The 25937-nt window shown below is 33.1% G+C and overlaps 3 protein-coding genes across 3 annotated transcripts; 2 read left to right on the forward strand and 1 right to left on the reverse strand.

The window, feature by feature from the left end:
- Positions 1-1681: 1681 nt before the first annotated feature.
- On the forward strand, positions 1682-2530 carry LOC123267991 (ATP-dependent DNA helicase PIF7-like). Its single transcript, XM_044732874.1, has one exon. The coding sequence runs from the start codon at positions 1682-1684 to the stop codon at positions 2528-2530; it is 849 nt and encodes a 282-aa protein (XP_044588809.1).
- A 21-nt stretch (positions 2531-2551) lies between these two features.
- On the forward strand, positions 2552-5830 carry LOC123267992. Its single transcript, XM_044732876.1, has 2 exons — positions 2552-3221; positions 5733-5830. The coding sequence occupies exons 1-2, from the start codon at positions 2552-2554 to the stop codon at positions 5828-5830; spliced, it is 768 nt and encodes a 255-aa protein (XP_044588811.1).
- Positions 5831-12583: 6753 nt separating this feature from the next.
- LOC123267394 lies at positions 12584-14897 on the reverse strand. Its single transcript, XM_044731998.1, has 2 exons — positions 12765-14897; positions 12584-12687 (listed from the first exon to the last, which is right to left on the reverse strand). Exon 1 carries the CDS (start codon positions 14213-14215, stop codon positions 12860-12862), a length of 1356 nt encoding a protein of 451 aa, XP_044587933.1. The 5' UTR covers positions 14216-14897; the 3' UTR covers positions 12584-12687; positions 12765-12859.
- Between the last annotated feature and the right edge of the window lie 11040 nt (positions 14898-25937).

A 25937-nucleotide genomic window follows, 5' to 3' on the forward strand; every position in this document is an offset into this window, starting at 1 on the left:
GGAATCATGATCTTGATCCTGATATAAATCCATATCTTAATCATATTGATCCAGATTTCAATATATGTCTCAATTTTGTTGAACTAGATCTAAATCTATATCAAAACCTTGTCGATTTCGAACTCGATTTTTGTAATGTAGTCGACATCTACATGTTGTTAGTCTAGATCTACATCCTAGATCTTGATCTTTTGATCTTTTCTAGAACTAGATCTATTCTCGATCTTTTCTGAACTAGATCTATTCTCGATCTTGTTCTAGATCTACATCGAGTTCATTAACATTATCCCTAGAACTAGGACTGAGTCTCGATCTAAATATAGATATTTATTCAGGACTGGATCTTGCTGACTCTAGATCTTCAACTAACTGAGATCAAGATTAACATCGAGATCTAAATCACGATCAAGATCAAGATCGAGATCAAGATGGTAATCGTGATCTAAATCTTGATCTTGATGTCAATCCCGATCTAGATCAGGAGGAACAAGGTCTAGAATACATCGAGATCGAGATCAAGATCTAGATCAGGATTAATATTAATCTCAAGATCTATATCACCATCTAAATCAAGATTCAGATCCAGTCGTAGGCGAAGATCTAGATTTAGATCGAGATCAAGTTCTAGATTAGCATCATAACTTAGATCTAGATGTAGATCTACATCAACTAGATCGAGAATAGATTATCGATCTAGATCTAGATTATCACGATCAAGTAGGCGAAATGTCTTCGAAAGGTTCTGGGTTCGAACCCCAGTCCGAGCTATCTAATAATTTTTTCTCACATTTTCTATAAACTCACATTAATGAGATGATCCTTTCCACATTCCTTTCTCAATTCTTTCCTACCAATATCCTGTTGCGTAAATGTGGAAAGTTTCAGGTAATAATTGCAGAACTCCTATTCTTCCCCCCTACACAGCATTATTTAGATTTATAAAATAAACTAAATCAGGATCAAGATCATAATCTACATCTACAAGATTTAGATGACGACTCCATTACCAAAATCAAGATCGAGATCAACAGAATTATGACATAGATTTAGATCTAGATCAACAAAATTAAGAGATTAATATCTGGATCAACGTCATCAAGATCGAAATCAGGATTGTAATCATGATCTAGATGTCGAACTCGATTGACAAGATTGAAATTTAAATCAACAAAATCACAATCTTGATCTAGATCAGGATAGATAGAGATGTCAATGAGATCGACGAGATAGATATTGATCCTGATCGAGAGCTTGATCTTGATCGTGATCCTAATCTAGATCTTGATCTTGATCCAGATCAGGATTAAGATCAACATCAAGATCCAGATCAGGATAAGATCAAGATCAAGATCAGATCTAGATTCAAAAAATTGAGATCTAGATTATTAAGATCCCGATATAGATCTAGATCTAGATGAAAGAAATTAAGAGCCAGAGCCAAAATGATAATATAAAACTAGATCTAGAATATTATGATCAAGATCTAGTAGAGCCCTTGATGATTTAGATCTTGATCAGGATTTTGATCTAGATTATGATCTTGATGGAGTGATTTCATCCAACATTTCAAGCAGCATGTAGAGCACTTGGTCTTCTAGAAGATGACGCTAATTGGTATCGCACTCTGGATGAAGCTTGCATCTCTGATTCGCCCTACAAGATCCGTGAGCTGTTTGCCATTATGTTAGTTTTTTGTCATGTTGACGACCTATCGAAATTATTGGAGAAATATCGAGATTATTTTTCAGAAGATATTAAGAGAGAGGTAGAACAAGACGGTGGAAATGTTGAGCTGTTACTTGACGTTATTTACAACAAATGTCTCATACTACTTGAAGATATTGTTATATCAATGTCTGGAAAAACACTTCTTCAGTTCGGCCTCCACTCTCCAACCCGAGATGAAAGGTTTATTGTCACTAATCGTCAATATTTGCGTGAACTGGCTTACGACACCGTCTATTTAACTAAAGTTGTAGCTGAAAATGTTCCTAAATTAAATCTAGAACAGAAAAAAGTTTACAATGAAATTTTAAATTCGATTAGATCTGATTCTTGGCAGTTGTATTTTCTTGATGCTCCAGGTGGTACTGGAAAAACGTTTTTAATCAATTTACTGCTTGCGAAAATCAGGAGTAAAAAAAACATCGCTATAGCCGTTGCTTCTTCAGGAATTGCTGCGACTTTGATAGACGGAGGTAAAACAGCTCACTCTGCCTTTAAATTACCTCTCAATTTAGGTTATTCTGAGTCTCCACTTTGTAACATCTCTAAACAGAGTGATATGGCTTATGTGCTGCAAGAAACAAAAATTATTATCTGGGACGAATGCACTATGGCTCACAAAAATGGTATTGAAGCTCTAAACAGATTGCTCAAAGATATTAGAGGTTGCGACCGAATTATAGGAGGAGTAATTGTTCTCTTGGCCGGTGATTTTAGACAAACTTTGCCTGTTGTGCCACAAGGAACACGTGCAGATGAAGTTAAAGCCTGTATTAAGTCATCAATTTTATGGCCTTCGGTCTAAGTTTTATCTTTGACTATCAATATGCGTGTTCATCTTCAGCCAAATTCGATAGCAGAAGAGTTTTCAAAAATACTGATTGATATAGGTGATGGCCAAATTCCGGAAGAAGACGAAAGAATAAACGTGTCCTATATTAATTGTGAAACTGTCCCAGATTTAATCACCTTGACTGACAAAATATACCCGAATATTGACAAAGCTGGCGATAATTGTAGTTCATGGTTAAAGGAGAGAGCCATCCTCACACCAACCAATGAACAAGTCAATTGTATTAACAACTTTTTGCTGGAGAAACTGCCAACTGAGCAAGTAAGATATGAATCGGTGGACAAAGTACTGGAGGATGAAGAAGCTGTCCACTATCCTGTTGAATTCTTACACACACTCAATCCACCAGGGATACCACCTCATGTTCTACAACTCAAGATTGGCACTCCAATAATGTTGCTCCGCAATTTAAATCCGCCAAAATTATGTAATGGTACCAGGATTCAAGTCAAGGTCTTACACAAAAATATCACTGAAGCCATGATTTTCACCGGAAAATATGAAGGCGAAACTGTATTCATTCCAAGGAACCCTCTGATTCCATCAGATTACCACTTCGAATTTAAACGTCTGCAATTTCCTGTCAAAGTTTGTTATGCCATGACGATTAACAAGGCACAAGGGCAGAGTTCAAAGATGACTGGTATTGATTTAAGAAATGACTGTTTCTCTCATAGCCAACTATACGTGGCATGCTCAAGAGTAAGTTCATCTGACAGCTTGGTCATTCTTCAACCAATAGGAAAAACGAAGAATGTTGTATATAAACAAGTTTTAAGTATTTAATTTTCTATTTTTGACTATATTAATAATTTCTTTAAATTAGATCGATAGAATCAGAAAATAAACAGTAATCCAATTAATAAATATGAAAATTTAAAAAAATTTTTGGATCTACCGCTAGAATGGTTTTTAATTCAATTATTTTAAATATTTTACCTATATAATAATTTCTTTTTACTGTTACAAAAGAAATGTTTATCAAGCTTTCAATTTTGTTTAGTGTTAATTGATTGGATACATATAGATTGAAAACGAATAGATATAATAAATAATATATTTTAATAGTTTTCAGGTTTATTGTAAAGCTAAAACTATGAACAATGTGTTTTTTGGATTTTAATTTACTTTTCTGATATACAAAATTAGTGATCAAAAAAATTTTAAAACTATGAAAATAATAACATTATGAAAATAAGAACAATGATAGAATAGAAAATGATAGCAATATGGTAAAAAGTTCATAGTTTTAAATTTATAACCAATGTTCATTTAGAATTAGTTAATAAAAAAGATATAAGTTAAATTACTGTCTTTTTATTTAGCACGACAGAGTATTGATGCCTAGGTTTAAGTTGTTTATATCCAATCTATATTTATACAGATTCGATATGTGTAACAAATTCTAAACTTGATGGCATTGACACTCACGTCGGTCCATGGTGTAGGCCTACTGGGGATTCCGCCATGTAAAATAATGGGAAAGCATCGTACGACACAGTACCTCCATGGTGATGTGGAAAGCTGTGTTATTTATTATTTTAATTCATATAAATCGATAAGACCCTAAGTAATTAAGGGTGTCTTAATTTCGTAAAATCCGTTCATGATAAATAATTAGGCAGCTAGAAACATAATTTAATATTTCTTTCACTTGGCATGTATTTTATGCCACGCGAAGCGGGCGGGTAACGGCTAGTATAATATAAATCTGAAGGCGCGCAAGAGCTCTATCAGATCCGGCCCTTGTTTACCAAAGCACTGGACTGGGTTCGAGTCCGGCGTACACCAATGAATATTTTTAATATTTAAGAGTATTCTGCTCAACCCAAAAAATAAAACAAGTAAAAAACTTGAAAAGTTTATCCTCTACCGTAGTCGCTCATGACCTTAGTAGTTTATGCGACTTCAAAAAAATTAAAAAAAAAATAAATATATAATATCAACCTCATATAATAAAATTAAACATGTATATTCCAAAATCAATTTTTATATTCAAAAATTAATTATTCATTATCTAAAATTAATTTTCAATTAAAAAACTAATGATGTATTATATATTATTAATTTTCACATTCGAAAATTGATTAGTAATGATCTGAAATAAATTTTCACATTTGAAAATTATTAATAATGATCTGAAATTAATTTGAATAATTTAAAATTAATTATTCATTAAATAAAATAATATAAAATTGATCTAGATCAAGATTAATTCGAGATCAAGATTAATTATCGAGATCAAGCTCAAGATCAACAAGATGAAGCAGGTCAATTTCTAGATCCAGAATAAGGGAGATCCAGATTAACTAGATTAAAATCAAGAACAACAATATCAAGATCATGATCAACAAAATCAGGATAGAGATTAAGATCAAAGTCATGATCAAGATCAAGATCAAAGTCAAGATCGAGATCAACTAAATCGAGATCGAAATCAAGATCACCAATATGAAGATTACAACGTCATTTTTGTAACTTACCTTCTATGGGCACTTAAAGATCGGCAATAATCTTGAACACTTGTTTTCAATATCGATAAACCCGATCATGACCTTAATAGTGCAAAATGAAAAAGTTGAATTTTTGAACGCAACAAATTTAATGAGATCGAGATCAAGATTCACGAGAGTAAAATTCGAGTAATTTGGACGTTCCACTGTCAGATCAGTCGATATTGTAACTTTGCTCTAATGGGCTTTAAAAGCTTGGGAGAGTCTGGGTCGCTTATATTCGATAATCTTGACACAGTTATAGTCTTTATTTTGCAAAATTAGCAAGTTTATTATTTGAATGTTTCACGGTCAGACCCGTCGATATCTTAACCTAGCTCCTAAGCCTTTCAAATGCTCAAGAATAGTATGAAACGCTTGTATTCAATGTCCTAACCGCGATTATGAACTCAATTTTGCAAAATTCGAAAGTTGAATATTCATTTTGACCCAACGAGATCGAAAAGTCACGATCGAGATCGAGATTAAGAAGATCGAGCTCAATCAAGATCAAGATCAACAATATCTAGATCAAGATTAATATCAACATCAACGAAATCAAGATCATCAAGATCAAGATTGGGATCACGATCATAAAGATCAAGAATGACCGAAAACTTTCGATCATCCTTCATATTTCAATCTTGTTCATCTTGATCTAGATTTTGATCTTGTTGATCTTAATCTAGATATTGATCTGAATCTAGCTATTGATAGTATTGATCTTAATCTAGATATTGATAGTATTGATCTTGCTTGATCTCTCTTGTACATCCTGTTGTTCTTAATCTTGAACTTCGAAGATCAACAAGATCAAGATCAATATCAACAAGATGAAGAAAAAGATCAAAATCAAAATCACGGTCAAAATTAAGATCGAGAAAAGATCAAGATCAAGATCGATATCGACAAGATCAAGATTTAGACTAACAAGATCAAGATCAAGAACAACATCAAGATTAACAATATCAAGATCAAACTCCTATTGGCTGAGAAAGCACAGGAATAGTTGAGATCGCTTATTAATTCGATATCCTAGACACGATTAAAACCGCTATTTTGCAGAATTAGAAATTTAAATATTTAGACGTTTCACGGTCAGATCGGTCGATATCTTGACTTTGCTCCAAAGGGCTTCAAATTCTCAAGAATAGTCTGAAACGCTTGTAATTATTGTCCTTAACACGAATATGACCTCTATTTTGCTAAATTATAAAGTTAAATATTTATTTCGACGCAACGAGATCAAAAGGTCACGATCGAGATCGAGATTAACAAGATCTAGATCAAGATCAAGATTAATATCGAAATCAAGATCTATATTAAGAATGAGATCGAGATCAAGATTGCAATCGAGATGACGATTGCAATCGAGATCAAGATAAAGATTAAGATCAAGATCACTATTATGATCGAGATCAAGATTAAGATTAGGGTCAAAATAAAGATCAACAAGATCAAATTCAAATTCAAGATCAAAAGATCAAGATTTAGATCAGAATTGTGATAAGGATAAGCAAGAATAAGATCAACAAGATCTAGATCACGATCATGATCGAGATCCGTCAAGATGGAGATCGAGATCGAAGTCACGAGCAAGAACGAGAACGACGGCAAGATCAAAAAATCAAGATTCGGATCAAAATTAAGATAAGGATTAGCTAGATCGAGATCTGTATTTAAAGCTAGATCAAGATCTAGATTAAAATCCAGATCAAGACCAAGATTAAGATCGTGATCGAGATTGTGATGTCCGAAAAATAAGATCTTAAAATGCGGTAGCTGGATTAACGGAGGTCCGGATAACACATGAATTTCCCTAACGAAATAATCGTTAAGTTTATATTTTATGGGTTCGTGAAGGTGAAAACCCCGCAGAGGGCCCCTTGGATATGACAATCGACCTCGAAAATAATAAAATATCCTCCACTTACTATTGCGAATCCTAATTCCAATGATGATTCGATTCGGACTTTGATTGGACGTTGTGCCTTTGAGTTCCGCTGCTTGGCTTCTCGCTTCCTCCTGCTGACTGGAGATTGAAGGTTGAAGGTTCTTAACTTAAGGATGATGATACACTTCGATTCGGGTTTTTAGTTTATATATCCTGTTTAACTGGCCCTATGGGCAAACACGTCTTAACTTACACTATTTACTTATTAACAACTTATAAACTAATAACAATATAAAAACAAAGTTTGAAAGTTAATATGAGTTCGTAACCGGAGTAACGACTCCGGCAAACAAAGTTCGCCGATTATAAATTTACTAAAGAAGAAAATAATAATTTGAGAGTGGGACCTGGTCACTGGAACTGTGGGAATCTCGATTATCGTCAAAACGAATCGTGACTCGAAGAATCGCTATTACAGAACTCAGAAATACCGTTAAGGAAACCGAAATGAATAATTAGGGGAAAGATGACTAATTTAATTTAATAATTGGTCTGCCTATACGTGTCGGGGTATAGGACTCACCCGGGCTTTAAGGCAGAACTGTTACCTTGTAAATGAGCTATCGAATGGTGTTCGTGTCTTTTATCACCTCGGTTGCGATTCATTAAGTGGGGCTACTAATTAAACAATTGGTTCCTGCGATGAGGTGACAATGCGCGGTAATGTGTATTCTTCGGCCTGGAGTAAGTTCTCACGCAGTCCAGTCCCTCAATATGCAAGCGCTGCACTTTTCGGCAGGAATGGGAGGCCCTGTATTTTAGACATCACGCCGGATATAACAAGATCAAGATCAAGAGTAAGATCCAGATCAAGATTGAGATAGAGATCAAGATTAAGATCAAAATCAAGATCGACAAGATCAAGTTAAAATTCGAGATCAAAAGATCAAGATCCAGATAAGAAATGAAATAAAGAAGCAAGATCATGATCGAGATCGGTCAAGATCAAGATCGAGTTCGAGTCAAGACCAACATCGAGATCGAAGTCAAGAGCAAGAACGAGATCGACGGCAAGATCAAAAGATCAAGATTCGGATCAAAATTAAGATGAGGATCAGCTAGATCGAGATCAAGATTGAGAGAGAGATCAAGGTTAAGATTAAGGTCGTAATCAAGATCAACAAGATCAAGATCAAGTTCAAATTCAAGATCAAAAGAGCAAAATTCAGATCAGAATTGAGATACGGATAAGCAAGAATAAGATCAACAAGATCTTGATCAAGATCCTGAAAAAAAATTTATTTTGTTGAGGAAATTTTTTATGAAAATTTTTTTATTCTGAGTAATTTTTTTTTTTTTTCTCTAATTATAATTAAAAATATTATTATTATTATTACTAGCTGACCCGGTAAACATTGTTTTGCCATATAAATAATTTCCTAGTAATTTCTAGTGTAGACTAAAAATAGCTTACTTATTGTAAGTATGTATGTATGTTAAGAATGTGTATATTGTATGTATGTAAGAATGTGGTATACGCGTGAAATAAGCATGGAGCGCTGTGAACGATGAGGGAATATAAAAATAACAAAAGGCAAACATTATTTTTAAGTTATTATAATTTATTCCTTAAAATTATATATCATTAATTAAACAATTACGACAGTCATAATATTAAACAATATCAATCTTTTAATGCTATAGCGTGAACAATATTTTTTGTTAGCCCATCTGTAGCTAACACAAACAAACTGGATTGTTTACTCACTCGAGAGCATGCCACGTATAATTGTCCGTGTAAAAAACATGGTGTTCTTAATTCTAATCCACAAACAGACATCGTTTGACCTTGGGATTTGATGATAGTCATTGCAAATGCCAATCTAATCGGAAACTGAATACGTTTGAATTGAATTGGCACATCTGTAGGTATAATAGGAATCTGTGGTATTTTCACCTCTGAACTTGCCATTTAAAATCCTGGCTTCGATCACGTTCTTTATTAATTATTGCTCGATGTACGTGTTGTCGTTGTTGGTAATATGTTCATCGTCTATTGACTGTGAAACGGCGTGATTGTCGTTGTTCTACTAATTTTCTCACTTCATTGCGTTCAGCTCATGTATCTTCTGGCTCTTCTTGATGCAATTGCGCCATTCTGACACGTGCATCAGTATTTTGTTGCTGGATTTATTCTTCTGTTCTTTCGAATCTGCTATTTCGCAAGTTTCGAGCTTTACTTGTACTGCGGCTCAAATCAGCCCCTTTGCGTTTTCTTGGCATTGCTCACTGTACAAAACATACATAAATAGAATTAATGAAATTATTTAATAATGAAAAATATTAAAAGTATAATTAGGGCCAGGATTTTTGCCGCAGTTTTGAAATGAGTTTTAATTTATGAAATTATATGGAATTATAACAAAAATATGTTTTATGGAAAAATTTTTCAAACAAAAGTAGAAAATTTAATTTTATGAACACATTGTCTCTTATAATTTTTTCATTCAACCAATATTTCCATTGACATTTCAAAATAAACATTCATAATGATAGATTTTTTGGAAACTATAAAAATCTTATTTGTTTAATTACATTTTTTTAATAAAATTAAATTAAAATTACATTTTTATAAGATCAACAACAATTTCGATATAAATAAAAAAAAGTATACTTACAACACAAAATCCATTGTTATTGGAAGCTCGTGTCACGTGTTTAGTTCTTTTGATATTATAAAATCACTTGATTAACTAATCGTGCAAAATACACTCAAAATTTATAATTTAATTATTATTGATAAAATACCATCTTACGGCATGTAACAAATTTTATTATGTTGAGGAAATTTTTTATGAAAATTATTTATTTTTTTTTTTATTCTGAGTAATTTTTTTTTCGGACATTATAATTATAAATATTAACATTATTTTTATTAATATTATTATTATTATTATTATTATTGTAATAATAATTTTTTTTAGTATAATTATTATTTTTATCAGGATCGATATAGATTAAAAAAGAGATCAAGATCAAGATTAAGATTGAGATCAAGATCACTTATGTGATCAAGATCAAGTTTAAGATCGATATCAAGATCACTAAAGAGATTAAGATGAAGATTGAGATCGATTTTAAGATCACTAATAAGATCGAGATCATGATCACTAATAAGATCGAGATCAAGATCACTAATATGATCGAGATCAAGATCAAGATTAAAATCGAGATCAAAATCACTTATAAGATCAAGATCGAGATCGGTCAAGATAATAACGAGATCGACAGCAAGATCAAACGATCAAGATTTGGATCAAAATTTAGATGATGATCAGCTAGATCCAGATCCTTACTTAGATCATAATTTAGAGCTAGATAAAGATCAAGGTCGTTTAAGATCGAGATCAACATCAAAATTGATGACAAGATATAGATCCAGAGATGAAGATCAAGCCATAGCTCATAAGCTATAAGAGCTCAGGAATAGACATCGCTTGTATTCGATGTCATAAACAGGATTATATCGTTTATTTTGCCGAATCAGTAAATTGAATTATGCAGTCGGATCGGTCGACATCTTCACATTGCTCCTATGCACGGTAGTCGAATATTTAGTCGTTCCACAGTCAGATTTGTTGATATTGTAACTATGCTGCTATAAATTAGGAAAACTCGGTCAAAAAGTCTAGATCGCTAGCATCAGGGGTCCTAAACATGTTTATAACTGTGATTTTGCAAATACAAGTTTAATATTTCTACGTTCAGAAGTCAGAACTGTCGATATTGTAAATTTGCTTTTATGGGCTTTGAAAGCTCAGGAATAGTCTAGGTCGATAGCATTCGATGTTCTAAATACGATCATAACCTTTATTATGCAAAATTACTAAGAATTAAATATTCAGAAGTTTTTACATTTGGATCGGTTGAGATCTTTATTTTGCCCCTATGGGCTTTAAAAAACCTTTTAAAAAACCTTGATAGATTATCATCAAAAACGCTTTATTTAATGTCATAAACACGATTGAGACCTTAATTTTGCGAATCTAGAAAGTTGAATTAATTGGACGCTAAAAGATCTTCATGATCGAGATCAACATCGAGTACATCCATATCAAGATCAAGATTAGAATCAGCAACACCGTCAAGATGAAGATCTGGATCAAGGTCAACCAGATCCAGTTCATGATAAAGATCGACAAGATCGAGATCAACAAGATCAAAATCAAAATTCAGATCGAGATCAAGATCAAGGCAAAGAATCACAAGCGTAAAATTCAAGTAGATAAATATTCCAAATATTCGTTTCAAGGTCATATCTGTCGATTTAGAAACTTTTATTCTATGGGCTCTGAAAGCTATGGAATAGACTAGATTAATTTTAATCGATTTCCTTAAAACGATTAGAACCTTTATTAGGTAAACTTAGCTAGTTGAATATTTGGAGGTTTTCAGTCAGATCCGTCTATATCTTAACTGTGCACCTATGGGCTTTGAATGCCCAAGAAATATCTAGAACGATAGTGATTTATATCCTTAAAACGATTCTGACATTAGTTTTGGAATATTCGAAAGGTCAATATTTGGACGTCTTACGAACAAATCTGTTAATTTGTTAATATTACTTCTTTGTGTTGTGAAAGCTCGGGAATAGTCTAGATCGCTAGTACTTGGAATCCTGAAGGAAATTATGGTCTTAATTTCCCCTTAAATAGAAAGTTCAATATTTACACGTTACACTGTCGAAACTGTTAAATTTGTTTATTTGCTATAATACTTAATCTTGTTACGTAGATCGAAATCTTTGTCTTAATTTTGTTGAACGATCTTGATCTGTTTCAAAATCAAGTTTAAGATCAAGATGAAAATAAAGATCAAATAGATCAAGTTATATCAATAACGATCTATTTGAATTGATGTAAATTTCGATGTTTTAGGGTCGAAAGTGTCTATTGTTTAACTTTGCTGCTATGTAGAGCAAGAGCCCGTGAACCCCAGACCTTCGTTATTTTATAAAAGCTGAAAGTTTGTCAGCGCATGCTCCTAACACAGGTAAGAACGATGGACTATTATGAAGTTTGGGTTACCGTGGCTTTGGCAGGTAAACGGTACTAAAGGTGTGTAAAATACCGATCTAAATTCATCAAATAATAAAGTTTGATTTTTTGGTATGATCTTCAGAATATTATTAAAAATGACGTTATTGATTGCCAGACACTTAACATCGTGGCAACCCCTTGCCAGACACCCCTAATGTTCATGAGGTTATAATTCTACTTATGTTATAGTATAAGAGCTGATTTTTATATATAATACTTAGGTAATAATTAGATGATGTTTCCTCATCAGCCAGACATTTTTGATAGTTCCAACCCCTTGCCAGACAATGATGTAGGGTTGCTGTAGGAGCGAGCGCGAGACAGTATATGTATGGTGGGTGCGAGTGAGATGGCGAGATAGGTCTATCGCGATCCCTCAATAACAGATTATAAAAAAAAAACCAAATATATAGTACTCAAAAATTTAATTAAAAATAGATTAATGACATTACAAGTTATTATAAAGTATAAAAAAATAGATTGATGACATTACAGATTATTATTATAGTGTATTGAAGAAAATATTATTTTATTCATTGTCATCATTATAATCAATATTATCATTTTCTTCATCACTGTTACTCCATTCGATATCGTCGTCTTCTTCTTCTTCTTCGTCAATTTCTGTAGAAATATGAAAAAGTTAATGGGATTGAAAATATCAAAGAATAATGTATAATGGTTTGAAGTAGTATTCATACCTGAGACAGCTTTCAGTGATTCTCTGACGAAATTTGGCAACTGATCACCTTCGAACCATTTAAAATGGTACTGATTATCTTCGAGAACCCAACCATTATTCTCGTGTTGATAAATTACCCATCGTGATATGCTTAGACGTCTTGACTTGACCATTATGAATTGCATAAATAATATCTTGACAGTAAGACCGTACTTGACGAATACATTTTGAGCCACTTTTTCGTTTCTGTCTAGAACCACCTATGAGAGTAGAATAAAAATCAAATAATTCTTGCGGTATAGAAGCTTCACCTGCAATTAAATGCTGTGCTGAAAGATTTTTAGATGGTAATTTTTTCTTGTCCATTGTCAAAATAGTTTTTCGTAAGACTAATGCCGCTTTTTGGATAATATTTTCAGATTTTAAGTTGTCCAATACTGTTTCGTCGATCGTCTTCATATAATTGGGTGCTATTATTTTTTTATTCCGGATTGTAAAGAATTTAACATTTTTGGAAAACTTCTTATCAATTTTTTCTTCTAGGTGATGTGCAGTAAAAGTAGTATCTATTTCAATGGAATTCTCTGCACAAATTCTCTCCAATGAATCAGTATATAATTCATGTAAATGAATCAATAAATGACAGCGGCCGTTGTTGATAATATCTTCTTCTATGATGCTACAAATTTCATTGAAAGCTTCTTGGTGGTACTCTCGATAATGATGCCAATCACTTTTAACAGATATTTTCGCCAATGAAGATATTTTATTATTAAACTGAATCCTACAGTCAGTGTGATAGTATATTTTCGGACTTGCAATACTTTCCAATCTACTTAACAACTCATTATACTCTTTTTGATTTTCAATGCTAGACATTATACGAGACTGAAATTGGTTTTTATCACCTTCATGGAGTGGAAGCATTTTTGATCTCACTTGTCTCTTTTTTTTATTGCAAAATAAACAAATTTTTTTACTTATATCAACACTGGTATCACTTTGTATCGAACTATTTACTTCTGTGGTTGCATTAGCATTTTCACTCACTTCTTCAAGTCCGCGAATGTCCACAGCGGCCTGGGAAGGTTGAAGTTCTGTTGATTGAGAAGCTGAAGGTGGGTGTGATACAGTTAACTCAGACAAATGCGATGAACCTGGTATTGAATCGTCTGTTGATGTAATTACGTCTTTAGATGGTTCTTTTTCTTGCTCTGTTTCAACAGTCTTTTTAGAATTTTTAGGTTCTGGGGTAAAATATTTTTTCATCAGTCCTGTGAATGATTTGTAACATTCCCTGTGATAACCACTCTCTGTATATTCACGTGGAAGAATGATGTTATTATATTTAAGGTTATGTTTTTTTCGCAATTTTAAAATTAATTCACATTTTTTCAATGTCTCCTCAGAAAATAATATTATTTTACCACTACTTTTCTTACAAATAACACAAATTAATGTATCACCCATGACTTAATTTTTTAAACAAAATCACTTTGATTTAAAATTCACAAAAACAAATTGTAAGCATATAATGTACGTTTCATACACTAATAATATATTGAATATACTTTATAGTCTGTATATATTCGAAATATTTTATGTTGTTAATTAATAATAACTATTAAATTAATAATACTTGGATAGCATATAAGATTATTTTAGCTGATGTAAACATGTACTAAGTACTAAACAATACATGCGCAGTAGAAATAACAACTGCGCAGTGAGGGATCACGATAGACCTATCTCGCCATCTCACTCGCACCCACCATACATATACTGTCTCGCGCTCGCTCCTACAGCAACCCTACATCATTGTCTGGCAAGGGGTTGGAACTATCAAAAATGTCTGGCTGATGAGGAAACATCATCTAATTATTACCTAAGTATTATATATAAAAATCAGCTTTTATACTATAACATAAGTAGAATTATAACCTCATGAACATTAGGGGTGTCTGGCAAGGGGTTGCCACGATGTTAAGTGTCTGGCAATCAATAACGTCATTTTTAATAATATTCTGAAGATAATACCAAAAAATCACACTTTATTATTTGATGAATTTAGATCGGTATTTTACACACCTTTAGTACCGTTTACCTGCCAAAGCCACGGTAACCCAAACTTCATAATAGTCCATCGTTCTTACCTGTGTTAGGAGCATGCGCTGACAAACTTTCAGCTTTTATAAAATAACGAAGGTCTGGGGTTCACGGGCTCTTAGACTAATGGGCTTGAAACGTTAAGAAATAGTCCAAATCGATTGTATTTGATGTCCTGAACATTGTTATGACCAATTTTGCAAAAATTAAAAGTCGAATTTTTCGATGTTCTGTGGAGTTACCAAATCTGCTTCTATGGGCATTAGTAGCTCGAAAATAGTCTAGATTTTCTAGAAAATAGGTCATTTGTCAAAAGTCATGACATAGGTAACAAGTCTCTTGGATCATAGGACGTATGTCGTAGGTTTAAATTATAAGTATATTACACACCTCTGGAAGTAAAATAAGAGATTTCTCAGATCACATGTAATTGTCGGCGAAGGGAAAGCAAACTTTCTTATCTACTTCCTGTGGGGTGTATACTATTTCTTCGCTCGACGAAGGCAGAAAGCGGCACTTTTGTTTAGCGCAGCAGGCCGAAAGTTGACGCCTTCTGCCCGTCGAGTAAAAAAAAAATTCTATTGTGTTTAAGAAACTTTATATGAAGCAAATCTTTTGTACTTTCGTGTATTTCTGTAACTTCAGTTAACGCTGGTCAAAGGTCATAGGTCAAAGTTCACATAAATCAAGGTCATATAGGTCATATGTCAGTAGGTCACTGAATGGCTAGAATATTGTAAAATTCGACTTTCGAAATTTGCGAAATTAAGGTACAATCATGTATAGGAGATCGAATAAAAGCGACTAGGACTATTCCCGAGCTCTCTAAACCCTAGGAGCAAAATTACACGATCAACAGTTCTGATTGTAGAAGTCTAAATATTAAACTTTTTAATTTAACGAAATTGAGGTATCGATTATGTTGAGGACATCATATACAATCTATTTGTACCATTTCTAAACGTTTGAAGAATTCATCTTTCGAATTTTTTTGAATTAAGGTCTTAATCGTATTTAGGGTATAGAATACGATTGATCCAGATTTTGACCGTGATCGTGATGGTGATCTAGATCTTGATCGTAATCGAAATCTTGATATAAATTTCGATCTAAATCTTGATCACGATTTTGTTCTTGGGCAAGACCATGATTTTGTTGATCTAGATCAGGAACAAGATCTAGAATATATCTAGATCTAGATCAGGATCAAGATCTTGATCAAGATCAAGATGAAGATCTTAATCTAGATCAGAATCAAGATCTTTATGTAGATCAGGATCAAGATCTAGATAAGGATCAGGATCAAGAATCTAGATTAAGATCGGGATCCAGTCCTAGACCAGGATCAGATATAAGATTTGGATGAAGATTTAGATGTAGATTTAGATCAATAAGTTCAAGATCTAGATCTAGATCAACAAGATATGATATAGATCTTGATCTTGATCTTGACTTGATCTTAATCTTTATCTTAAACTTGAACTAAATCTTGAGTTCGTTGAACTAGATCTCAACCTTGTTAATATAAATTTGTTGATCACATCTAGATCATGATCTTGATTGCGATTTAGATCTTGATTTTGTTGATCTAGATATAAAACCATATCTTAATTTTGTTGATGTAGATCTAAATCTATGTCTTAATTTTGTTGAACTAGATCCATATCACAATCTTGTTGATCTGGATCTAGATCGTGTTGATTAGATTAATCTCTAAATCTTGTCGATCTAGATCTACATATAGATTTTAATCATAATCCTGATCTATATCTAGATCTTAATCGTGATCCTGATCTTGATCGAGAACTAGATCACGATTCACATCGAGATCTAGATTAAGATTAAGATCAAGATCACGATCAAGATCTAGATTTATATCACGTTCAAGATCTTGATCATAATCGTGATCTAGATCTCGACTAAATCTTGATCTTGATCGTTATCGTGATCTAGATCTAGATCAGGATTAGAATCAAGATCTTCATCTTCATGTAGATCCATATCTTTATCTCGTTGATCTGAATGATATCTAGATCGTGATCTTGATCCTGATGTAGATCTTGATCTTGATACTGATGTAGATCTTGATCTTGATACTGATGTAGATCTTGATCGTGGTCCTAATCTAAATCTTGATCCTGATCCTTATCTAGATCTTGATCTTGATCTTGATCCTGATATATCTTTATCTTGATTTTGATTAAGATCTTGATCTTGACTTTGATCTAGATCAATATCTGGATTTTGTTGATTTATATCTCAATCTTGTTAATCTAGTTCGACATCTAGATCTTAATGTTGATCCTGATCAAGATCTCAATATTGTTAATGTAGATTTACATGTAGATCATGATCTTGAGCCTGATTTCAATGATCTAGATCTAAATATATCACAATCTGGTTGATCTAGATTTTGATTTTAGTGATGTAGACGACTACATCTTTGTGATCCGGATCCATATCTCGATCTATTCTTGAACTTGATCTAGATCGGGATCAAGATCAAGATCTAGATCAGTATTTACATCGAGATGTAAATAACGATTAATATCAAAATCTAGTTCACGATCAAGATCTGATTAAGATCTAGATTACGATCAAGATTTAGATCAAGATGTAAATCACGATTGAGTGGTCGCAGTAATAATACATACAGGACCTATACATACGTCATAGGTTATAACCTATAGGTAGCAGGTCATTAGTCAAAGATCATTAGTAATAGTTTACATAGGTCATAGATTAGAGGAAACATAGATTATATGTTATAGGTAAATACCGTAATTTATAGGTCACATAAGTCACATAGGTCACATGCCCTATGATCCATATAACCTATTATCAATGATTTATGTGAACTATGAACCATGTGATCTATGACCAATGACCTATGTGATCTATTATGACCTCTATTTGACGTCAGATCTGATGATTTTGTAACTATGCTCATATGGGCTTGAACAGCTTGGTATAAGTTAAATAGATTGTATTTAATGTCCTAAACACGATTATAACCTTTATTTCGCAAAATTCGAATGTGAAATTGATTGATTTTCCACGGTTATAAATGACGATTATGAAACTCAGCTTCTATTAGCATTGTTCGCTCAGAGATAGCTTGCTTGTGTTTGTTTTCCTACACGATTATAATGTTAATTTTGCAAAAGTCGTAAGTTCAATATTCTGACGTTTTACGAACAGTTGAACTTATGACTTCGCTCCTAGGGTCCTGGAAAGCTTCAGGATAGTTTCAAAAACCTGTATTATGTGTCCTAAACAAGATAATGACTCGAATTTTGCAAAATTAAAAAAATGAACTTTTATAGAACATAGGTTCTACGGTCAGGACTGTCGATTTTGAAACTATGCTACTATGATCATGAAAGGTAGAAAATATTGCGGATCAATCGTATTCTATACCCTAAACACTATTGAGACCTTAATTTAAAAAAATTCAAAAGATGAATTCTTCAAACGTTTAGAAAAGGTATCGATTGTCTTTGATGTCCTGAACATGATCAAGACCTTAATTTCGTAAAATTAAAAAGTTTAATAATTAGACTTCTATAATCAGAACTGTTGATCGTGTAACTTTGCTCCTAGGGTTTAGAAAGCTCGGGGATAGTCTTAGTCGCTTTTATTCGTTCTCTTATCCATAATTATACCTTAATTTCGCATAATTCGAAAGTTGAATTTTACAATGTTCTAGTCATTCAATGACCTACTGACATATGACCTATATGAACCTTGATTTATGTGAACTTTGACCTATGACCAAAGGACCTTTGGCCAACGTTAACTGAAGATTCATAAATACACCATAGTACAAAAAAAAAAGATTTGCTTCGGAAAAATTTTCTTAAACACAATGGAATTTTTTTTTACTCGACGGGCAGAAGGCGTCAACTTTCGGCCCGCTGCGCTAAACGAAAGTGACGCTTCCTGCCTTCGACCAGTGAAAGAATAGTATACACCCCACAGGAAGTAAACAAGAAAGCTCGGCCTCGGCCGACAATTACATTTAATCTGAGAAATTTCTTATTTTACTTCCCTAGATGTGTGATATACTATTTAAACCTACGACATACGTCCTATGACCCAAAAGACCTGTTACCTATGTCCTATGACTTCCGACCAATGATCTATTTTCTGGACAATCTAGACTTTTCAAGCTACTATGTCCAATAGAAGGAGTGTTTTAAAGTCCACAGAACATTCGACTTTTAATTTTTGCGAAATTAAGGTCATAATACAAATGTTCAGGACATCAAATACAATCGATTTAGACTATTTCTTAACGTTTGAAGCTGATAGCAGAAAAGTTAAAAAAAAAGATAGTTTCGACCGTAAAATCTCGAAATTTACATCAATTAGAATAGATCACGTTAATGATATAACTTGATCTATTCGTGTTAAAGAACAATATCTGGAGAGTCAGGTTTATAGGTTAATTTTATTGACATTTATTACAAAATTAAGAACAAGTTTAAGTTACAGAACACACAGTCTTTTAGATCACAGTTTCGTTTTATGAAATCAATGAAAGTCACTTAAATGGTTAAAATAGTGGTTAGACACCGTAAACTCAAAGGAGAAGAGGTGCTGGATCTGTTGATTAGAAATAGACTTCTAGAAGGTGTTCAAGGGAGCCTGCAGGTGCACCTTACAAGGTGATGACCAAGCCGGGCCTTGGGTACGATGATTTTCTCTGAGGTGTACCACAAGGAAGCTTGTAGGTCACCTAACAGGGTGAAAAGAAGTACCGAGCCTTGAAAACGATGATTTTCTTGTCTAGAAGTCGCTAAAGAAGATGCTTTCTCGATTAAGTTATAAACACGCTGACTTAGATGATTTTCTTATGCTCAGAATAACAAGATTTTACTTGTAGACAAGTTCGTTGCAGTGAAAGACTTTTATTTTAGCTTGATATCACGATGTGAATAGAAAGCGTTTGAATTGGACTGACACGCAGCGCCGGACGGACTGGCTTATATACTTCACTGGCGGGATTCTCGAATTTTCAGCTGGAATTCTCTCGATTGAGTTCGAGAGAATTCTTTTAGATAAATTCACTTTCCAGATTAACAAAATGAATGATTTTGATACAAAAATGAATTTTTACTTTATTTTAACTCTTTTGATTTTTAATTGATCGATTTTTACTTAATATTCAGCCAAAATTAAGAATTTTGATCTAGACTTTTCTTTTACGAGATGTTTCTAGGCGCAGACGCGAGTAAGGCGCAGGCGCGAGCTAAGCGCGATCTAAACGAAAGCGCCACATGTTGTTGTTTAGAGTACTCATAACGATCTATAGGTGGCGCCACATATTTTATTTATCATTATTTAATAATTTTGAATTTTAACCAACAATTTTGAATTATATCTTTATTTTATTCTATTTTTAAACAATTCGATATCTTGATCCTCATCTTGATCTAGAACTTAGATGAGATCTTGATTTTGTTCATCTAGATCTCAATCTTGGTTATCTAGATTGACACGTAGATCCTGATCATGATGCTGATTCGAAGTTGATTTCATTGGTCTAAATATAAATCTTTATTTGAATCTTGTTGATCTAGATCTGAATGTAAGTCTTAATTTTGTTGAACTAGAATTAGATTTATATCACAATCCTTTCGATCGGGATCGTGATTTTGGTAATGTAGTCGATATCTAGATGTTGTTAGAATAGATCTAAATCTAGATCTTGATATTCCGATATAGATCTAGATCTATTCTCGATCTTGTTATAGATCTACATCTAGTTCTTTAACATGATCCTGAGTTCTAGGACCGGATCTTGTTCTTAATCTAGATCGTCAAGGAACTGGATTTCGATCTGAATCTAGATCTTAATCTAGATCCTTATCTGAATCTTGGTCTTGATCCTGATCTGGACCTTGATCTAGATCTTGATCCTGATCGTGATCGCGATCTATTCTAGTTTTTTTTTCTGATCTAGATTAGGATTTACCTGGAAATCACGAACAAGATTAAGATACAGACGACTATCAAGATCAAGATTTAGATCACGATCGACTTAGATTGAAATCTCGATCACGATCAAGATCATTTAGATCAAGATTTTGATCGTGATCGTAATCTTGAACCTGATGTAACTCTTGATCTAGATCAGAAACTGGGTCTAGAATAGATCTAGATCAAGATCAAGATTAATATCAACCTAAACCAGGATTGATATCGATCTCGATTCAGATTCAGTCGTAGATGAAAATCTATATTTAGATCGAGATCCAGTCCTAGTGGAAGATCTAGATTGAAATCGAGATCCAGTCCTAAATAAATATATAGATTGATAGAGATCCAGTCATAGATCAGCATCACTACTAAGATCTAGATGTAGATCTACATCATCTAGATCGAGAATGGATCTAGATCTAGATTATCACGATCAAGTAGCCGAAATGTCTTCGGAAGGTTCTGGTTTCGAATCCCAGTCCGAGCTATCTAATAATTTATTGACATATTCTATAAACTGGATTGATCTGGATCTTAATCAAGATCAAGATCTATATTAACAAGATAAAGATCAAGATCAAGATCTATATCAACAAGATCAAGATCAAGATCAACATGATCAAGATCAAGATCTATATCGACAAGATCAAGGTCAAGATCTAGACCAACAAGATCAAGATCAAGATCTAGATCAACAAGATCAAGATCTATATCGACAAGATCTAGATCTAGATCAAGATCATCACGATCTATATTGACAGATCTAGATCTAGATCTACAAAATAAACATCTACAACAACATGATCAAGATTTAGATTCTATCAATCATCATCGAACACAAGCGATCCGAGGTAGAAAAGAATGCCTTGACAAGTCTTGGACAAACCTCGGATGATAACTATGTACCAATTCTTTGAAAACCAAAAAACGAAGCTTGGGACAAGCCTAAGGAACAAAAATACAAGGCTTGCGCCTACTTAAAGAAAAATGGCCTATTGGCCGATATGTTCCTGATCTGGATCAAGATCAAGATCTAGATTATGATCACGATGAAGATCAAGATCTAGATCAAGAAAATCCAGATCTACATTATTAAAATCTTAATATAGATCGAGATCTAGATCACAGGGATTGAGATCTAGATTCAGAAGATAATAACATAGAACCAGATCAACACAATGATCGTCGAGATCCAGATCTATATCGTAAAGTTCTTAATATAGATCAAGATCGAGATAAAAGAGATTAGAACTAGATTCAGAAGATGATAATTCAACAATAAAAATTAAATAATATAGAACTAGATCTAGACGATGACGATCAAGATCTAGATCTAGATCATCAAGATCCATATCTAGATCTAGATCTAGATCAACAAGATCTTGATCTAGGTGCCAAATTAATGCAAATTTTAAGTGTTGGGAACGAACGGATAGGGGAAAGGGGGGACCTACTCAGTGGGAATTTTTCCGTAATTGAAAAATAATCAGACAGCCCAGACTGGGAATCGAACCCAGATCTCTCGGTTACGCGCCAAGGGCTCTACCAGTTAAGCTATCCGAGATAAGTACTGACTACTTTATTCAGTTCCGTATATAAGACCCACCGAGCAAACAATGCCACCGTCCATCTTACGGTAAAGAGCCATGTTACAAGATCAAGATATTGATCAGGATTTAGATCTAGATCATGATCAAGACCAAGATTTAGATCAGGATCCAGTTAATGGAAGATCTAGATTTAGAACAAGATCCAGTCCTAAATAGATAGCTAGATTTAAATCGAGACTCAATCCCCAGGATCATGTTAAAGAACTAGATGTTGATCTAGAACAAGATGGAGAATAGATCTAGATCTAGATCTAGATCACAATATCAAGATCTAGATGTAGATCTAGACTAACAACATCTAGATGTCGACTACATTACAAAAATCAAGATCTAGATCAACAAGATTGTGATTTAGATCTAGTTTAACAAAATTAAGACGTAGATTTAGACCTAGATCAAATAGATTAAGATATAGATTTATATTTAGATCAATGAAATCAAGTTCGAATCAGGATCATGATCATGATCTACGTGTAAATCTAGATTACAAAGATTGAGATCTAGATCGACAAAATCATGATCTGATTCACGTTTAAGATCAAGATGAAGATCAAGATCAGATAGATCAATAACTCGATCTATTTGAATTGGTTTAAATTTCGATGTTTTACGGTCAAAACTGTCTATTTTTTAACTTTGCTGATATAGGTTTAAACGTTAAGAAATAATCTAAATCTACTGTATTTAATGACGTAAACATTATTATGACCGTAATTTCGCTTCTATGAGCATGAGTAGCTCGAAAATAGTCTAGATTGTCTAGAAAATAGGTTATTGGTCAGAAGTCATAGGACATAGGTAACAGGTCTCTTGGGTCATTGGACGTATGTCGTAGGTTTAAATAGTATATTACACACTTAGGGAAGTAAAATGAGAAATTTCTCAGATCCTATGTAATTGTCGGCCGAGGCAAAGCCAAGCTTTCTTATTTACTTCCCGCGGGGTATAGACTATTTCTTCGCTCGAAAAGGCAGGAAGCAGCACTTTCATTTAGCGCAGCGGGCCGAAAAATGACGCTTTCTGCCCGACGAGTGAAAAAACAATTTTATTCCGTTCAAGAAACTTTTTATGAATCAAAACTTTTACTATACTAATAACAAATATGTGATTACTATACTAATATATGATTACTATACTAATAACGAATATGAAACCCTATACAAATAACAAATATGTACGGAATACATTCACATTCCATGTGTGTTACAGGTCGACTTTCATATACACTCAGCGGTCATAGGTCACGTTGGTCGAAGGTCATAGGTCAAAGTTCACATATATCAAAGTTGGTCATGGACAAATAGGACAAATATGACAGTAAATCATTGAATGACTAGAACATTGTAAAATTCGACTTTCGAATTTTTCGAAATTAAGATTTAATCATGTATAGGAAAAGTTCACCAAAGGAGGTCGAACAAAAGCGAGTGAGATTATCCAAGAACTTTCTAAACCCTAGGAGCAAAGTTACACAATCAACAGTTCCACTATCAACAGTAGAAGTCTAAATATTAAACTTCTTAATTTTACGAAATCAAGGTCTTGATCATGTTCAGGAATCGAATAAAGATCGTTTGTGTTCGGTGATGAGATTGATCGAAACTAAATCTTGATCTTGTTGTTGTAGATGTCTAGCTTGTAGATCCAGATCTGTTAATATAGATTTATGATCTAGATCTGTTTATATAGATTTTCATGATCTAGATCTGGATTCTGATGATCTAATTCTAGATCTTGATCTTGTTTATCTAAATCTTAATCTTGCTGATATAGATCTAGATTTGGTCTTGATGATCTAGATAAATTGAAGATCTAGATAAACAAATTCAAAATCTATATCTCGACAAACAAGATCAAGATCTCTATCTAGATCTAGATCAACAAGATCTTGATATAATATAAAGATCAACAAGATCTTGATATAATGTAAAGATCAACAAGATCTTGATATAATATAAAGATAAACAGATCAACAAGATCTTGATCTAGATCAACAAAATCAAGATCTATATTAACAGATCTAGATCTAGATCTACACGAGAGACATATACAATAACAGGATCAAGATTTAGATTCGATTAATCTCATCATCGAACGCAAGCAATCCCAGGGAGAAAAGAATGACTCCACAAGGCTTGGGAGTCTAGGATAATAACTTGTCCCAATGCTTTGAAAACCAAAAAACGAAGCTCGGGAAAAGCCTAAGGGAACCAAACTACAAGGCTTGGGCCGAGTCTTGAAAAAGAATTGCCCATATGTTCCTGAACTAGATCTTTATGTTATCCTTTTTTAGAAGTTGATCTTAATTTAGATCAAAATCCTGATCTAGATCTAGATCTACATTGAGATCTTACTCTAGATCTTAATCTGGATCATGATCTAGATCAAGATCATTATCTAGATCTAGTTCTATAATCATCTTGTAAATCGAGCTCTTAATTATCTAACTCTTAATCTAACTCGTAATCTCTTTCATCTAGATCTAGATCTATATTAAGATCTTAATAATCTAGATCTTGATTTTTTTAATCGTGATCTGAACTTGATCTTGATCTAAAACTGGATATGGATCTTGATCTTGATCGTAATCATCTTGATCGTAATTCTTGTAGCTCCCAACAACCTAAAGAAGTCTTAATTCTAGTCATAGTGAACTTCCAGAGACAACAGCTCTTGAAGATGACGAAAATAACACAATAAATATTGCAAATTCTGAGGATTTTAACGAGGTAATGATTTTATTATTGGGTATTGAATCATTTAAATATTTTTTAAGTACAGAATTAGATTGCTCTTACAATAGAAATTACTCTATCTATGTTATATATTTTTCTTTTGCATTTATTATTTTTTCTTACTTGATGACAAATTTCTTTTTCATTCTTTTTCATCTATTAATCGTAAGCTCGTGAAAAAATAAAAAATGTAGCAGAAAGCATAGGTGATAGTAAGCTTCTTTTACATCTAACTAATCCATCGATTGCTTATCACAAACCTTGTTATGCTTCTTTTCTAACGAAAGAAAAACGAAGTCATGATCATCATTCAGATTCCACTTGGCATACTTATCGAAACCTGCATAAAGAAGCTTTCGAATGCATTGCCGATTTTATTTCAAATAAAATAATCAAAAATAATCGAGTAATGTACTTCTCTCAAGTATTTTTAAGATATCAAGCTCTATTATTAGAATTTAAAAAAAATACAATCGATCTCGTTGATATTGAGGATTACAGATCTGAAATGTTGGAAAAAAAAGTTATTAAAAAATTTGGTGATGCTTTAATAATTGAGGCATCGGACGGTCCGCGTAATCAAAAAATAATATATAAAGCAGACATCGACGTTTCAATTATGACTAATAATACAAAATTTCTGGAGAAAAAAAACGAAGAGAAATTCGATGATGTTTCTTTTCACGTGAGAAACTGTATCGAAAAAATTGAATCGAAGCCATTGCCTAAACGCCTCACAGTAGAACACGTCATTCG

This window comes from Cotesia glomerata, linkage group LG6 (genome assembly GCF_020080835.1).
Source record: "Cotesia glomerata isolate CgM1 linkage group LG6, MPM_Cglom_v2.3, whole genome shotgun sequence".
In the NCBI taxonomy this organism is placed as follows: Eukaryota; Metazoa; Arthropoda; class Insecta; order Hymenoptera; family Braconidae; genus Cotesia; species Cotesia glomerata.

Bases quoted from the DNA above. Each gene is read 5' to 3' on its own strand.
- LOC123267991 (XM_044732874.1), top strand. From the start codon at position 1,682: ATGTTAGTTTTTTGTCATGTTGACGACCTATCGAAATTATTGGAGAAA.
- LOC123267992 (XM_044732876.1), top strand. From the start codon at position 2,552: ATGCGTGTTCATCTTCAGCCAAATTCGATAGCAGAAGAGTTTTCAAAA. The intron at 3,222-5,732 runs GTATTGATTTAA...ATCTTGATCTAG, and splicing joins GCAGAGTTCAAAGATGACTG to ATTTTGATCTTGTTGATCTT.
- LOC123267394 (XM_044731998.1), bottom strand. From the start codon at position 14,215: ATGGGTGATACATTAATTTGTGTTATTTGTAAGAAAAGTAGTGGTAAA.